Source organism: Antennarius striatus, chromosome 19 (genome assembly GCF_040054535.1).
Source record: "Antennarius striatus isolate MH-2024 chromosome 19, ASM4005453v1, whole genome shotgun sequence".
Lineage (NCBI taxonomy): Eukaryota > Metazoa > Chordata > Actinopteri > Lophiiformes > Antennariidae > Antennarius > Antennarius striatus.
Genome location: NC_090794.1, coordinates 17,637,537 through 17,654,768, shown reverse-complemented (window position 1 = coordinate 17,654,768; position 17,232 = coordinate 17,637,537). Strand labels below are relative to the sequence as shown.

The window sequence follows — 17,232 nt, the reverse complement described above, 5'->3', positions numbered from 1 at the left end:
GTGTGTGTGTTACGGCGGGGATTAAACCGGGGCAGCGGCGATGAGAAGCACGCGCTCCACCGCTGAGCTGCAGCCCATAACTGCCACACATGATTGATGACCAGATTTACAGGATGAGACACGACTCACACGTCCTGTCGTTTGTTTGTCTGATTTTTTCGTCCTGGAGTGGACTGGAGCCCATCTGAGTTGTCATTCTTACTTCTTTGTCGTTAATTGCTGTTTTTCCCGTCACGCTCTGATTGGTACATTGATGTATGGACGTTAAAGGTCTAAAATCCACACCATAGATTTTCTGTATGTGTTTGCGTCATGGCGCATTGACACCCCCTCACATTCTGTCGCCGCTCCGGATGACGTATGGAGCTGACAACACATCTTTGAAAATAACCTTGACTCTTTTCAGGGCTTGGGCTTGTATTGCTTGATGCTTTCCTCTGTGTTTCATGTCTTTTTGGAGAGCTGTTCCAGCACCACGTATTAAAGCTGTTCCTCAGACACTGAAAGCTTGAGCAAAGTTGAGAGACCGCTGTGCTTAACGGGTGAATGTAGCTCATGTTTGAATAAAGACGACCGAAGATTTGAAAGGAGTCACCTTTTCCCCATGAAGAATATATACTGTATATCTCAGTACGTCACAATATATTACTACATTATACAAAAGAGCGACCGAAATACATTAAATAAACACTGAATTTATGTTCAAAGCATCGCTCAATTCATCCTGAAGCAGTTTCTGACAATAGGAGACACCGGTTCAGTTTATGTGCTGATTTCAACACTTTTCAGTGCCGAAGTTAGAAGTGGTTCAGTTATTGATTTCATAGCCGCATCACTAATTCACAGGAAGTCACCGCAAAAATAATTTAGTGGAGAAAAACAAGTTGATCGATATATCAGTATGGTTGTATCTGTAGCAGCGACACTCAGAGACTGTCTTTCAAACAGAATGAGGACTGTTCTCGGTGTAATGGACTGAAGTCATTGACTCTTCATCGACACTCGCCCTTCTTTCTTGGAAACGCTGACTGTTCTGACCTGTGGTGTGGGTACTGTCCACATATTGACCAGTTTTACGACAGCCAGCGGAGCGAGCAGAGAGCTGTATTGATGCGTGAGGCGAGCGGCGGGTAGGCGGCCCAGATGGGCTTTAATAGCAGTTACAGGTTGAATGCCCCCCCCCCCAGGTGAGATGAAGGTCTTTATCTGGTCTTTACTGCCCTGCGCAAATAACCTGGGGGGGTTGTTATTAGCAGCTGGCAGCTCCGTCCTAGTAGTTCTACGAGGGTGGGGAGCCTCACTAGACAGCAGCGTGGAATCTCTGCCCTGATCTACCAGTTTAATCAATCACAGGCAAACAAGAGCTTCATTCAGAGGAGAAGCAACAGTTTGATGTCCGTCACACATCCAGGATCCACCGTCCAGTGGGAGCAGATGGAGAAACACTCATGGCCGTACTTACTCTACACTTACCTTTAACTACAGCTGTAGATGGACGTCCCCCACCAGCGACTGACAGCTTATCTCTCCACAGAAACAAATGTCCGTCATTATGGTTAAGTGTGTTTGACTGGTCAGTGCCTCTGGATCCTTATCTGGGTCTGCAGCACGCTATAAGCCTGCAGAGATGTCAGTCCAGAAATGTGTTGGATTCTTTCTTCCCAAGTCTGAGAAATTGTTTGTGTAGTTTTGTAGCTTCCAGTTATTTTTGAACGCATCAACCAAAATGATCCCGTGTCTTTTTTTTTTTGGATTGTGGCTGAACTGTGTGGCCCATGTTTTTTTTTAAACACTATAAAACCCGTGTTTATAACGTGTTGCAGTCAGACATTTGTAGATTCCAAACCTGAGCTGAGGAAACATAAAACATCAGGGTTATTTTCAGAATTATCAAAGCCACACTAGAGTCACATGACTTCCTCCAGCCGTCACAGATGGAGCTCCACCTTCTACCGGTGGAGTTCCCTTTCAGGTGTTCTCGGGGTTCCTGTGGCGTCCTAGATCAACATTAGATTGATTTGATGCTCGGTGAGGATCACAGGGATCACCTCAGACTGATCGTTACTGATCCCCTGCTCTGGAACCAGCTTGTGGAACAAAGGAAGTGACTGTTTGCTTTTCTTGCGTTCTCTGCTTGTTGTTTCTGTGTTGTTTGTGCCGCTCTGAGGCTTCCTAACGCTACACCTCTCTCTCTCTCTCTCTCTCTCTCTCTCTCTCTCTCTCTTCTTCGCGGCGCCGCGTGCCATCCGCAGACAGAGCTGCCGGCCTCTGTTGTCGCTTGGTGGTTCCCTGCCATAAAGGGATGCCCCGCCTCGCCGACCTCTCTGTCAAAACCAAAGACGTGTGGGAGATCCCCAGGGAGTCGCTGCAGCTCATTAAGCGTCTCGGGAACGGGCAGTTTGGGGAGGTCTGGATGGGTACGGATCCAGTCGCCGCCGGAAGAAGAGGGCAGCATGGAAGGGGGGCCGCACTGAGCCAGCAAGAGACACCAGAACAGCTCCAAAACACAAGCACATAATCTAACTCTGGGGGGGGGGGGTCCAATGAGGGCATGGGATGGGGAAATATGACAATTCTCATTTTGAGGCTTTTGCCAGGGAAACAATTCGGTTCTCTAAGCCTCCTGGAAACACGTGGAGACTCTGCTGTCAGTGTGAAGATGGCTGCCTTCCATGCGCCTCACTGCATGCTCCCAGTAGTTAACCCTGTGTGCCTTGCCTTCCCTCCCCTTGTAGAGAGTGCGGATGGTTTGTGCTTTAATTTAACGGGCGTGTGTGTGAACTACATCCCTGACACTGTGGGCTTGGGTCATGATGCCTGGGAGATCAGCAGAGAAGAACTTGAGTTGGAACTCAAGCTGGGGACGGGATGTTTTGCTGATGTGTTTTCCGGTAAGATCCATTCACACAATCGCCGCCTCGGGCCGTCCTGGAAATAAATGTAGAGTTTTTCATTAATTTACTATTATATGTCGTCCAAGACAGAGATGAAAGAACATATCTAATATTCCACAGGATTTAGTTGTTTTGTCATGGATAATACATAAATACGACTCTGAAATCACTTCCTATTCATAAACACAATTTTTTTTTTACTATTATTTGAATATATTCTGCTTCCAAAGCGGTCAGTATTCATTAAAAGTTAGAGATTATTGTTACACTGTCAGTCATCTAAAATTAATTTCATGGGCCTTTTTCTCAGCTACACAATGAAAATGAATGGATCTCAATCCCCGGTTTTGTTTCATATTTTCCTGAAGAACGTCTTTGCAAATAAATTATAAAAGAAAATGACCAAATAAATTACATAACTAAAAACAGTGTGTTCTGTGGTAGGATTTCTCTAAATTTACAGTCATGTTGTACCACTTTTCCCTACATCACGTCTAAAATAATATTTCATTGCAGTGCATCAAAGATAAAGTTAGCTAGCTCAACATTTCTCAGACTTTCCAGTCATTTAAAAATCTCCATTCGGTGCAGTTAAATTTTATTTTTAAATGCACAGTCTGGGTTTTTGACAGAAGACATGATTTCCCCATGTGTCCAGATTCAATCTGGCTGCATAAAAATAGTCAGAACTATAATAATCACTAATAATAATCTGTTAGTTATTGACCGTGGTGGGCAGCAGCCAGAGGGACGGTCTGGATGCTGTCCGGGAGGCTGGAACCTGCGTCATCCTCTATCAGACTCTTCCTGAGATATCTCCACATCGTTTGTCTTAAACCTTCACATTTTTAGCTGCAGTCGTCGTCAGAATCGACTACACACATGCATCTTGTTTTCCTAGTCTGAGATGAGATGAGAGATGAGATAGTACTTTATTGATCCCCATGAGGAAATTACGTCGTGTGTAGGCGGGACTCGCCCGCCCACACACGACTGTCTGCATCCGGGATGAGGGAAGAAAAGGTTTAATGATATGTATTTTCACAGTGAATGCATAGAATTTGGATTTTCTTCGAAATGACAACGTCTGCAACATGACAGAGTTTCATGACAGCACCTGTGGAGTCAGAGGAGAAGGTGAAGGAAGGCTGAGCTGATTAAAAATGGTGGAACACAATTATCTCTCAGGTTATCAGTGGTATAAAGTCATATTCGAACATAGATGAACATTGAAACAGTATCATTAGCATGAAGGCTAAATTTATCAGTCCAATACTGCTTGTATTCCTGGGTTTTCACCTCCAGAACTGACTTTAATCTAATTTCTTACTGGCCGTTTTGGACTTCCATGCCACAGATTGTGCATTTTCATCATATTCCAGCTGGACAGACACAGAGGATAGAGCCTCTCCCAGATGACGCTCATCCTCTGGGATCCTATTACCCTACGAGCTAGCAGGTGAACCATCACCCGCTCAGTCCTGAAGTCAAAAATGTGCACAGCTGCATCGCTAAAAACGTGCACTCTGATTTACGAGCTCACCCTTAAATAAAACCTCCGAACTCAGCAACACATGTCGACCAACTGTTGCTGACGGGCTTCCCTTTGGGTCACCACTAACGTTCCTGCATCCCTCACCGTCACAGAATGAGATGAGAGCAGAGCTGCCACCCTGGAGTGATTACACTCATCTATATTTTATTATCCGTGCTCTCACACCGTCGCTGGAGGCAGCGGTGGCAGAGCGGCGCCGTGTGACGGTAGCTGGCATGCCACCAGCGAGGGGGCCGCACAGGCCTGCTTTTGTTAATCATCCTACAAAGGATTATCCGCTCCAGCGATGTCGTGTTGTGGCTCTCGCAGCGCCGCTGGATGCCTCTCCCGGCTTTTAAAAGCCATTCCAAATCAAGGTCCGCTCTAAATCTGCCCATTTAATTATCCTTCAGCTCAAGCTCTGTGCATGAGAATGAAAGGATTCTCATTGTGCCACCTCGTCTCATTCTGTGCTGCATGTTTACCTCACTGTCATGTGAAAGCAAGACCCCCCCCCCCCTTCCTCCCCATTTTTGACAGCAGCTGCCACTCACCTCCTCAGGTTAAATGGCAGCGTGCGATTCATGTTCAGAACATATTGTAATGTTGCTGCTGCACTGATGCCAGCGTGTGTGTGTGTGTGTGTGTGTGTGTGTGTGTGTGCCAGGAACGTGGAACGGCACCACCAAAGTGGCGGTGAAGACTCTGAAGCCTGGCACCATGTCCCCCGAGTCCTTCTTGGAGGAGGCTCAGATCATGAAGAAACTGCGTCACGACAAGCTGGTGCAGCTCTACGCCGTGGTGTCAGAGGAGCCCATTTACATCGTCACAGAGTACATGGGAAAAGGTAGAGCAGTGCACACACACACACACACACACACACACACACACACACACACACACACACACACACACACACACACACACACAGCTCCCCACACGCGGCCATGCAGTGTTTTACAAAAGTTTATTCATTTCAGTTTTTATCTGAAGCTAAAGAAAGCTCAGAGTTGTAGTAAAATCCAGAATTAAATCAAGACAGTGGGTCTAAAAACATGTCAGCTTGAGTTCTGCAGTGGAGCGTCCAGAACCGACTCAAATGGTTTCAAGTTAGATTTTTTTCCAAGCCATTCATTAATGACAGTTAGCTTTTCACACTCTGTAAATGACATTTTACTAACTAATGAACTAACTTAACCCAACTTTGTGCAGTTAAGTTGTGCATCCACGTATTTCCTGTCTTTTGAAGCTGAGTTTACCGCATTGGACAGGTGACAAAGTTCATATCCTACACAGGATTTGGGGAAGTAAGACTAAACAAAAAACTCTTGGAAGCATGATTATGTTCATCACATTGAACATTGTATAGGGCCTGCACATTTGAGGTTAGCACTTGTACAAGTTGAACTTTTTGTCTGTAGGTCTGTATAATGAGAGAAAAATGACAGGATTAGTTTTCTCTTTGGTTTTGTTTGACTTGACAAAAGAAAATAATGCACAAAAAAAAGACAAAATGGACTAAAACTAAGACACAGCTCTGCTGTCCATGTGTTAGTGTGAGTTTACACATGCATGTTAACTTTGAAAATGCTTTTTATATGGAGTCTTTCCATTCCATTCAGAATAATGACTATTGTGGTCCCATTTTTCTCAAAGAGGCTGAAGATGATTTAAGCCTTTGAAACAGTGGAATTTAGAAAAGTCCAAAAGAAAAAGCTGTTGAGACGCGTTGGAATCAAGAAGAGGAACTTTGATGTGCATCACTGTGTCACATCCAGATGAACCCATTAAAAGAGAAAGTGTTTTCAGACATGCCTTTTCCTTCATGAGATTTCCGTGTGAAATACTTTTAGTGACCCTGCAGCTGTCAGCATGTGGATGAAATGAAGTACGAGTGAAAAACGACATCACAACCCTCGTGTTTCCAAGACATCCAGCTGTCACGTCGTTGATGTGGTGGTCAGTGAAGGCTGGATTATAAACCGTTCCTCTCAGGAACGAGGGAGTTAGACCACAACCAACTCTCTGCTTGATCTGACGCGTAGTTTGTGTCTGTGCCTTACATCAGGTTGTGTTCCTCTCTGCTTTAGGAAGCCTCCTCGACTTCTTGAAGGATGGAGAAGGTCGGGGGTTGAAGCTGCCTAACCTGGTGGACATGGCTGCACAGGTATACCTTCATGTTTCACTGTCAGACATAGTGTTGAATTCAGAGAGGCTGCAGAGAGAATCGGTCCTTTATTTCACTGGTCTCCAGTCTTTTCTGCTCCATGGATCGGTTTAACGTCAAACAATATCTTCACTGATCGTCTTTTAAGTTGTGGTGTATGAATACAACAAACTGACATGATACGACCAGCAGAAAAACTGTTTTTTCTAAATTTTATAATAAACGTGAATCCAATGTGTGTCAACTTTATCAGCAGCGTTCTCGTAACATCAGACCATCGTTTGTTTGTTGTTTGCTTTAATGGCTTGGGAATTTCAGTTTAGCAGTAATGTATTCCGTGTTAGCGGCGGGAGCGGCCTCTTTAACAAGGTAGTCATGTGACCGAGGCAAGCATCTTGACAAACATCAAGAGTGACTCATAGACAGATGTGGAGGAAAGAATCCACTCATTTAAAACAAAACGTCATTCAGGATCAGAAATAAAGCAGAAATAATTTTAGTTCTGGATTCTTTCTGTGTGACCCGGTACCAACTGACCCACAGACCGGTACCGGTCCACGACGGGGGGTTGGGGACCACCTTCTGTATATACCGACCCTGTTAATAGTAACACTCTTACATCAGACGAGTGTGTTGTTGAGCTGATAGAATCGGTGCTGCTCCAGGGTTGCAACAGTGATGTTACAACACACCACTGTTTTTGTTCTTAATCTGCCAGTAGGTTTTGTGATTAAATGTTTTTTTATTGTTGAAAAAAATGAATTCCACATTTACAGCATCCATCATTCTTTCATCCGGCCATCAGCTCAACAACCAGAATATTCATTTTACAGCTACAATCATGAACATGTATGTTTACATGTCTGACCTTTGTCCCACCCCTTCACAGACCTACATGGAAAATCAGTTCAGTACATTTTATGTAATTAGAGAAAATGTCCTAAAAAGGATTGTTAAAAAATAAATCCCAGATTTTGAGGTCAATGTTTTTGTGTTTCAGTTTCAGAAAAACATTCAGAACTGAGCTCTGAGGCTTGAAGGCTGAACCCTTTGTCTTCATTGCAGCTTTTTTGTTTTTGTCTTTTTGCTTTTTGTGTTGTTTTCATTTACTGCTTTTATATTTCTGTTAGTGAAACGCATTCTGCAAAGGCATTTCACATTAAAATCTTTGCAGCAGCTCAGTTTTTATAATCCCTTAATTCATTTGTCCTCATTGCTACATGTGTACAAATGCTGTCATTGATCACAGTGGAACAACAAAACACGCTAAAAGGAAAAGGGAAATGAACTCTGTTTAAAAAGATCGTTAGAGTAGAGTGATGACTGTTGTACTGATGGAATCTGTAGATAAAGTCCCACCAGTTTATTTCATCCTTTACTGCTTTCATTCAAAAATCCTTCATCACTGTTCATCATTCAGTAAAGGCTGACATAAAAAACACTTCTTTATGATGTGTATCTTTAACAATCTACCAGCTTGCAATCTACTTTTGATATGTTTTCACTTAATACGCAAGGAAAGGAATATGTTTTGAGTGGAACTTAATTTGATTTGATTTTCTGATTTATTCCGGTTATACAGCCCGAAGGAATTTTGTTTAGTCCTGCATGCGTGATGGAAAAATGTCCCAACATGACTACCACCTATTATTGTTACTACCTGTTACATGACCTGTTACTACCATCTATTATTGTTACTACCTGTTACATGACCTATTACTACCATCTATTATTGTTACTACCTGTTACATGATCTGTTACTACCATCGACTATTGTTACTACCTGTTACATGACCTGTTGCTACCATCTATTATTGTTACTACCTGTTACATGACCTGTTACTACCATCGACTACTGTTACTCCCTGTTACACGACCTGTTACTACCGTCGACTATTGTTACTACCTGTAACACGACCTGTTACTACCGTCGACTATTGTTACTACCTGTTACATGACCTGTTACTTCCGTCGACTATTGTTACTACCTGTTACATGACCTGTTACTACCGTCGACTATTGTTACTACCTGTTACATGACCTGTTACTACCATCGACTATTGTTACTACCTGTTACATGACCTGTTGCTACCGTCGACTATTGTTACTACCTGTTACATGACCTGTTACGACCGTCGACTGTTGTTACTACCTGTTACATGACCTGTTACTACCGTCGACTGTTGTTACTACCTGTTACATGACCTGTTACTACCGTCGACTATTGTTACTACCTGTTACATGACCTGTTACTTCCATCGACTATTGTTACTACCTGTTACATGACCTGTTACTACCGTCGACTATTGTTACTACCTGTTACATGACCTGTTACTACCATCGACTATTGTTACTACCTGTTACATGACCTGTTACTACCGTCGACTATTGTTACTACCTGTTACATGACCTGTTACTACCGTCGACTGTTGTTACTACCTGTTACATGACCTGTTACTACCGTCGACTGTTGTTACTGCCTGTTACATGACCTGTTACTACCGTCGACTATTGTTACTACCTGTTACATGACCTGTTACTACCATTGACTATTGTTACAACCTGTTACATGACCTGTTACTACCATCGACCATTGTTACTACCCGTTACATGACCTGTTACTACCATCGACTATTGTTACTACCTGTTACATGACCTGTTACTACCATCGACTATTGTTACTACCTGTTACATGACCTGTTACTACCACCGACTATTGTTACTACCTGTTACATGACCTGTTACTACCATCTATTATTGTTACTACCTGTTATATGACCTGTTACTACCATAGACTATTGTTACTACCTGTTACATGACCTGTTACTACCGTCAACTATTGTTACTACCTGTTACATGACCTGTTACTACCATCGACTATTGTTACTACCTGTTACATGACCTGTTACTACCATCGACCATTGTTACTACCCGTTACATGACCTGTTACTGCCATCGACTATTGTTACTACCTGTTACATGACCTGTTACTACCATCGACTATTGTTACTACCTGTTATATGACCTGTTACTACCGTAGACTATTGTTACTACCTGTTACATGACCTGTTACTACCGTCGACTATTGTTACTACCTGTTACATGACCTGTTACTACCATCGACTATTGTTACTACCTGTTATATGACCTGTTACTACCATAGACTATTGTTACTACCTGTTACATGACCTGTTACTACCGTCAACTATTGTTACTACCTGTTACATGACCTGTTACTACCATCGACTACTGTTACTAACTGTTACATGACCTGTTACTACCATCGACTATTGTTACTACCTGTTACATGACCTGTTACTACCATCGACCATTGTTACTACCCGTTACATGACCTGTTACTACCATCGACTATTGTTACTACCTGTTACATGACCTGTTACTACCATCGATTGTTGTTACTACCTGTTAACCGCAACAAAAAAGTTGTCTTTCTGTTGAAGAGAACAGCCCCACCTGTATCTTCAAGTGAACTGCAGGTATAGGAAGATGACTTTGTAGTGCGTGCTGATGCAGCAGCGCTTACTGTCCTGTGCTGCAGGTGGCGGCGGGCATGGCCTACATCGAGAGGATGAACTACATTCACAGAGACCTACGCTCCGCCAACATCCTCGTGGGTGACAACCTCGTGTGCAAGATCGCCGACTTCGGCTTGGCCAGGCTCATCGAAGACAACGAGTACACGGCACGGCAAGGTGGGACACCCTGTCTCTCTCCCAAACACACTTCATGCTCACTGCACATTATTCATTGTCCCACCCACACACACTCACAGGCTGTTTGACTCCAGTAGGTCATGGAGGAAATCCTTTCAGCAGGCCCCATGGTCTGGAGCACACCCACATCAGAAGGACTAGCAAATAGTTATCTATGAAACCACAGGCAGTGTCAGCACCCAAATATCTGCTGGCAGCCTGAAACACTGAGCAGACACTCCCTTCTGGACCAAGGCACGAACGTTAGTTTCTGAAGCTGGATTATTTTCACAGCTTTCAGTCAGTCGAGTTTGGTAATGTTACAATCTTTTTGCCAGTTGAAGAACTGAACAGCTCCTCTGACTGAAGGTTATGGCGTGTGAGCCAAAAAGTTGAATTTGAGTTGTTTGTGTAAGCAGACCCATGCAGCTGTGTCTTTTCCAGCCACATTTGTCATCACTTATTTCATGTCATTACAATGTGGATAGTTTGTGTTTGTGTAAACGATGGTGTTGCCTACGAGAAAGGACTCCCACCACTCCCAGAGAGAGAGAGAGAGCACCTCCCTCTCTGTGCTCTCCAGGGCTGTTGTTGGAAATGCAAATTGTATAAGAAAACTCTAGATGGAGCAACGGCTCGTATCTAAAAATGACTTGTATGTGGAGGAGCTGGTATCTGGAGGTAGATAGATAGATAGATAGATAGATACTTTATTAATCCCGGAGGAAATTGCATATATCCACTGCTCAGGCATTACTTAACAAATAATACTGGATAAACACCAGGAGAAAAGGAAACACTGACATCACAGGACATACCACAAGACATACACTACACTAACAGACAGGCACATGCAGCACTAACAGGACTTATATACTAAACTATAACTAAAAATATAAACAGTATAAAATTTAAAAATATTACAGTATTAAAATATAAACAGTATAAAATAAAATCTAGACAGTATAAAATTGAATTAAAATATAAAAACAGTATAAAAAATAAATAAATAAATTTTATATATATATATATACAACAGTATAAAATTAAATTTAAATTAAATTAAATCCATTTTCAACCCCGTGCTGACCTCGCCACCTCCCCCCCGCTCCTCTTGAGAGAGTCATTGTACCCCCTGATGGCACGGGGCACGAAGGAGGACCTCAGCCTCTCTGTGGAGGCGCTGTGTGACAGCAGTCTGCCGCTGAAGGTGCTTCTCTGCTGGGAGAAGGTGGTGTGTAGGGGGTGCCTGGTGTTGTTCATGATGGCCTTAATTTTAGACATGGTCCTGCTCTCCAGAAGCATATCCACAGAGTCCAGGCTCAGCCCGACCACTGAGCCCGCTCTGCGGATGAGTCTGTTCAGACGGTCCATATCTCTTTTCCTGGCCCCCCCACCCCAACACACAATGGCGTATGACAGCACACTGGAGACTACGGACTGATAGAACATGAAAAGGAGCTTAGGACAGATGTTGAAGGAGGCCAGCCTCCTTAGGAAGTACATCCTGCTCTGCCCCTTCTTGTACACACAGTTGGAGTTGAGTGACCAGTCCAGTCTGCTGTCTAGCTGCAGTCCCAGGTACTTATAGTTTTCTACCACCTCCACCTCACTGCCATTGATGATCACCGGCTGTGGAGAGGGAGGTGCCCGCCGGAAATCCAGAACCATCTCCTTTGTCTTGGAGACGTTGAGCTGGAGCTGGTTCTGTTGGCACCACTCCACGAAGTCAGCCACCAATGCCCTGTACCCCCCCTCATCACCCTCCCGGATACATGCCACTATCGCGGTGTCATCGGAGTACTTCTGTATGTGGCATGTATCCGAGTTGTGCTTGAAGTCTGATGTGTAGAGGGTGAAGAGAATGGGGGATAGAACGGTCCCCTGTGGCGCCCCCGTGCTGCTGGTCACCATAGAAGACAAGCAGTCCCCCATACGGACGTACTGGGGTCTGTCCGTTAGGTAGTCCGTAATCCAGCTCACGAGGTAGGGGTCCACAGCCATGGAGGTCAGTTTATCCTGCAGGAGCTGGGGCTGGATGGTGTTGAAGGCACTCGAAAAGTCGAAGAAGAGCACTCTGACGGCACAGCCCCCGGCGTCCAGGTAGGAGAGTGTGCGGTGGAGGAGGTACATGACAGCATCGTCAACCCCAACCTTGGCCTGATAGGCAAACTGGAGAGGGTCCATAGCACCCTGCACCTGTGGACGCATGAGCTCCAGGACCAGTCGCTCTAGGGTCTTCATTACGTGGGAGGTAAGAGCGACCGGTCGGTGGTCGTTGAGCTCAGTAGGGCGTCCTTTCTTGGGTACAGGGACAATGCAGGAGGTCTTCCACAGTGACGGGACCCTCCCCAGCCGCAGACTGAGGTTGAACAATTGTTGCAGGGGGTCCCCTAGTTCCGAAGCACAGGCTCGGAGGAGTCTTGGGGAGACCTTATCTGGTCCAGCCGCCTTGTAGGGACGGAGCCTCCTCAGCGTTGTCGTCACCAGGTCTGCAGTGATGATGGTCTCGGTCGTGGTGGGAGCAGGAGGTTGTGGCGAGGTTGGAAGTCCAGTGGTTGAGGTGGGGCCGTTGAGCTTCGCAGTTCTTGGAGTGGGCTCGGGAGAAGTGGCAGGGGTGGAAGGAGAGGAAGCACAGGAGGAGGGAGCATCAGTGGAGCGGTCTGTAGGGCCAGGAGAGGCCTGTAGGCCAGGAGAGGTCTGTAGGCCAGGAGAGGCCTGGGACGAGGAGCCGGGAGTGGTGGGGGAGCTGAACCGATTGAAAAAGCTGTTAAGTTCATTCGCTCGTTCAATATTCCCCTCCACAGTGCTGCGCCCTTTCCCGTGTCCGGTGATGGTTCTCATCCCATTCCAGACCTCCCGCACTTGGTTGCGCCCCAGCTGCTTCTCCAGCTTCCTCCTGTACGCCTCCTTGGCCTCCCTCAGGCAGAGTCTCACTTCCTTCTGGGCCTTCCTCATCTCCTCCTCGTTCTTGCTCCTGAACGCCCGCTTCTTCCTGTTCAGGACAGCCTTGACTTCCTTGGTTACCCATGGTTTGTTGTTGGGGTAACACCTGATTGTCCTGACAGGGGCCACGGTGTCCACACAGAAGTTTATGTAGTCAGTAAAACACTGAGCTGCCCCCTCAATGTCTTCCCCATGTGAGCCCACAATAACATCCCAATCGGTGATCTGGAAGCAGTTCCTCAGCATCTCCTCTGTTTCCGGGGACCACCTCCTGACCTGTCGTGTTGTTGCTGGCAGCCGTTTCACCAGCGGGATGTAGGTGGGCTGTAGGTACACTAGGTTGTGGTCTGATTTACCTAGTGGAGGGAGGGGGGTGGCGGTGTATGCCTCCTTAGCATTAGTGTAGAACAGATCGATGGTTCTGTTCTTCCGTGTGGGACAGTCTACACACTGGACCATTGTGGGGAGACATGAGTCCAGGGTGACGTGGTTAAAGTCACCGGTGATGATGACGAGCGCCTCCGGGTGCCGGGTCCGAAGAGCAGAGGTGGTCCCACAGATGGTCTCTCGTGCTGTCTCAGGGTCCGCCCGTGGAGGGATGTAGACGGCGAGGACGATGACGTGTGAGAATTCACGCGCCAGGTAGTAGGGTCTGATGCTAACAGCTGTTAGCTCCAGATCGCGGTTACACAGTGTTGATTTCACCGTCACATGTCCCGGATGGCACCATCTATCGTTGGTGTAGATGATTAATCCACCTCCTTTCTTCTTACCGGCGGTGTTCGTGTCCCGGTCCGCTCGTACGGAGGAGAAGCCGGTTAGTCCGACGTTAGCGTCCGGCACGTCGCCAGTTAGCCACGTCTCAGAGAACACCAACAAGCTGGTCTCCCGGTAGCGATGATCAGTCCTGCACAGCGCCGTCAGTTCGTCCAACTTGTTGGGTAGAGAGTTCACGTTCCCCGTGATGACGGAGGGGACGGAGGGCTTGACTCTCCTCCGGTTAGCGGCTCTAGCCGTTAGTCTAGTCCTTTCAACTCGACCCGCTCGGCATCCGCGATATCTCCGTCGGAGCTCAGCGGGGATGAGATCGCGTGTTGCGGGGTCTCCTTTGACCCTCATGGACATCAACTCCTCCCTGGAGTACACCAGCATATCACTATACATTATATAATTTTACGTTAGAAAAATACACGCAGAAACATAGAAAAAAAACGCAAAATTATGCAAACAAACTCGCTCTGAGCAGAAGAAACTGCAGCCTGCTCGCGCATGCGCAGAAGACGCTACTACGAAGGTACTACTGTATGTCATCCAGCAGCTGGGACGTTCATCGCTCATGAAAGCTGATGTGTGGCTGTAACTGGTTTATTGATGAGCGGAGGAAGCAGCAAATGGAAAGCAGACTGACAGAATATAATAGATATTGGCAGCGATTCAGAGGTTGGGATCCAGATCCAAATCTTCAACATAATGACGTTTTCTGTTCCTGGATCCGTTGGGAATGGTTCTCTTTGACATCTCTCTACTTTCTCATGAACAAACTGAAAAGCCTAAAATGATGTAAATGGAAAGTAAGAACAAGTGAAAACGTGTCTTTCACATGCTCCTAAAAATGTGGGTCAAATTAAGTGACCAATAACAAAAGTATGTGTCGACACCCAAGATGCTGTACGAGTCCGTCATCTCCTTCGTGGTTGTGGGTCTGATGCGGTCCGTCTGCGCTCAGAAACGCTCTCATGGTTTCTGTTCCTCACATGTTGTTGAAAGAACTCGTCAGCTGAGGACTGTTTGTGATTCACCTCCTGAATTCTGACCGCTGTTCCCTGAACTTTCAACACAAGTAGCATCTGACGCTGTCACATGTCCTGTTTGATCCAGAGGTCCATCTACACGGCGTTATGTCCACCTAATCTATTTACTGTAGCTCATAGATCTCAATGCCTTTCCTGATATCATCATTAATGTTAACAGACTGAAAAAGAGAATGATGAACAGTAAAGTATCTAAGGTACGAAGCCTGACACTCTGAAACGCTCACGGGACAACAAACAACAACAAGAGGGGGGGACGAGCGTTGGAGCTGCATGAACGCAGCAGTGCTGCCCCCAGGGGGGCTGTGGCAGAAAGGGGTATTGCAGGATGATACTGTGCACCCTTGCACATCAACGGGCGACTTCACCTCATCACAGATTTTTAGTAGGCAGTCATGTGACACTGTACACGCATTCAGGAAGTGTGCTCGGTTCCGTGAGTCTCGGACTTCCGTGAGACACAAAAGTGCTTCAAACAGTCTATCAGAGTGTTGATCATACAGATAGAAGGTGGTTTATTGTCAGTATGGGGGGGGTTCAGAAACGTTTAAATTACCGTAAATAATAAGATAAACAGTTTGGTGCTCTATCGTGGATTTCGTTAATCGCGTGTGGTTCCTGGAACGCATTAACAATGAGGAAGGAGGGATTAATGTAAGTCAGATATCACGGCGCACATTTGTCCGTATCTACGAATGTTTGTATGATGAGGACTGCCTGTATTTATAAGTTGAGTAAAATTCAGTAAAATGCATTTTAATGAATTTTTAATTTTCCTTTTTACATGTTTTTTTTGTTGTTATTGAAAAACAACATTTACAGAAAAAGAACTGTGACTCGAAATGGCCGAGGTTTACTTGAATAACGTGGTATTTCAAATTTAGAGGATTACATCAATCGTTCCTGGTCAGGAACACAACAGCCACTGACAGACATTCATGAACAGCCAATGAATGACAGGATGCACAAACATGAAGCTAACTGTTGTGACCTGTGATGCTGTGTGACAACAGACACAAATGGAGTCACCGTGGTAGTTCCTTCTGGTAACAAATGTAAAAACCCTGAACACGTGTTGTCAGACGTTCCAGCCATAGAGGTGAACTGGTACTGAACACAGTGGAGACTGTCGGTGTGTTTGATGCTGGTGTGAACAGTTTCCTGTCTGTTCTTCAGAAGCGTTGGCCTCACGTTGGTCGTCTCCTCTCCTACAGGAGCCAAGTTCCCCATCAAGTGGACCGCCCCCGAGGCCGCCCTGTACGGGAAGTTCACCATCAAGTCTGACGTGTGGTCGTTTGGCATTCTGCTGACGGAGCTGGTCACCAAGGGGCGGGTGCCTTACCCAGGTGAGCAGAGGGCGGGGCTCAAACATCAGCAGCGTTCACCTTGATAAAGTTAGCTGATAAGAAGAAAAGCTCTCCTGTGTGGAACTGGTGACATTATCGATGTCTGCAGTCCGTCTCCTGGGTACCAGTGAAGAAGACTAGTTCATCACATGCATTGATCAACACCATCTCTTTCTGTCAGCGTTATTCATTCATTCATTTTCACGTACCGCCGCTTTATCCGCCGCAGCGGGTCACGGCGAGCTGTAGCCTATCCCAGCCGGCATAGGGCGTGAGGCGGGGGACACTCTGAGCACGACGCCAGTGCACCGCGCAGCCACACACAAAGACATACAAACAAGCACACACACACACACACACACACACACACACACACACACTCCTACGGGCAATTTGGGACGGCCAATCAACCTGAAGCTCATGCTTTTGGAGGTGGGAGGAAGCCGGAGAACCCGGAGAGAACCCACGCAGACAAGGGGAGAGCATGAGAACTCCACACAGAGCGGGACTCGAACCCGCTGCCGCGTTGTGAGGCGACAGCGCTAACCACTGCGCCGCCGTGCCGCAGTGGTTATTTTAAGGAAATAGTAAGAATGGTGGATGTTGTTCAAACTTATTTGACCAAACTTGATTTGAAAATACAGACAGCAAAAGTAAATGTTAGCATCAAAGATCATAGACGGCAATCTCCCACTGATCAGCAGGTTTCTGCTGATTTTATTCAAATTATCCAATTCTGTGAATTATCTTAATCCATTGAAAAGATTTTATTAGTGGTTAGGTGTCTTTATTTTTGACAATCATCTCTTGTGAACTCAATT

At 45.8% G+C, this 17,232-nt stretch overlaps 1 protein-coding gene across 4 annotated transcripts in view; it reads left to right on the top strand.

Moving 5' to 3' along the window:
- The window catches only part of LOC137613012 (tyrosine-protein kinase Fyn), an 83,126-nt gene that overhangs the window by 63,789 nt on the left and 2,105 nt on the right, over positions 1-17,232 (top strand). Inside the window, exons 8-13 of one of the 4 annotated variants that reach the window (XM_068341789.1) lie at positions 2,253-2,417; positions 2,736-2,891; positions 5,096-5,275; positions 6,519-6,595; positions 10,155-10,308; positions 16,280-16,411. In XM_068341789.1, the coding sequence (XP_068197890.1) occupies positions 2,253-2,417; positions 2,736-2,891; positions 5,096-5,275; positions 6,519-6,595; positions 10,155-10,308; positions 16,280-16,411 (864 nt within the window). Of the gene's footprint in view, positions 1-2,252; positions 2,418-2,735; positions 2,892-5,095; positions 5,276-6,518; positions 6,596-10,154; positions 10,309-16,241; positions 16,412-17,232 lie in introns of all 4 variants that reach the window. The other 3 variants (XM_068341792.1, XM_068341791.1, XM_068341790.1) reach the window with 3 other exon arrangements.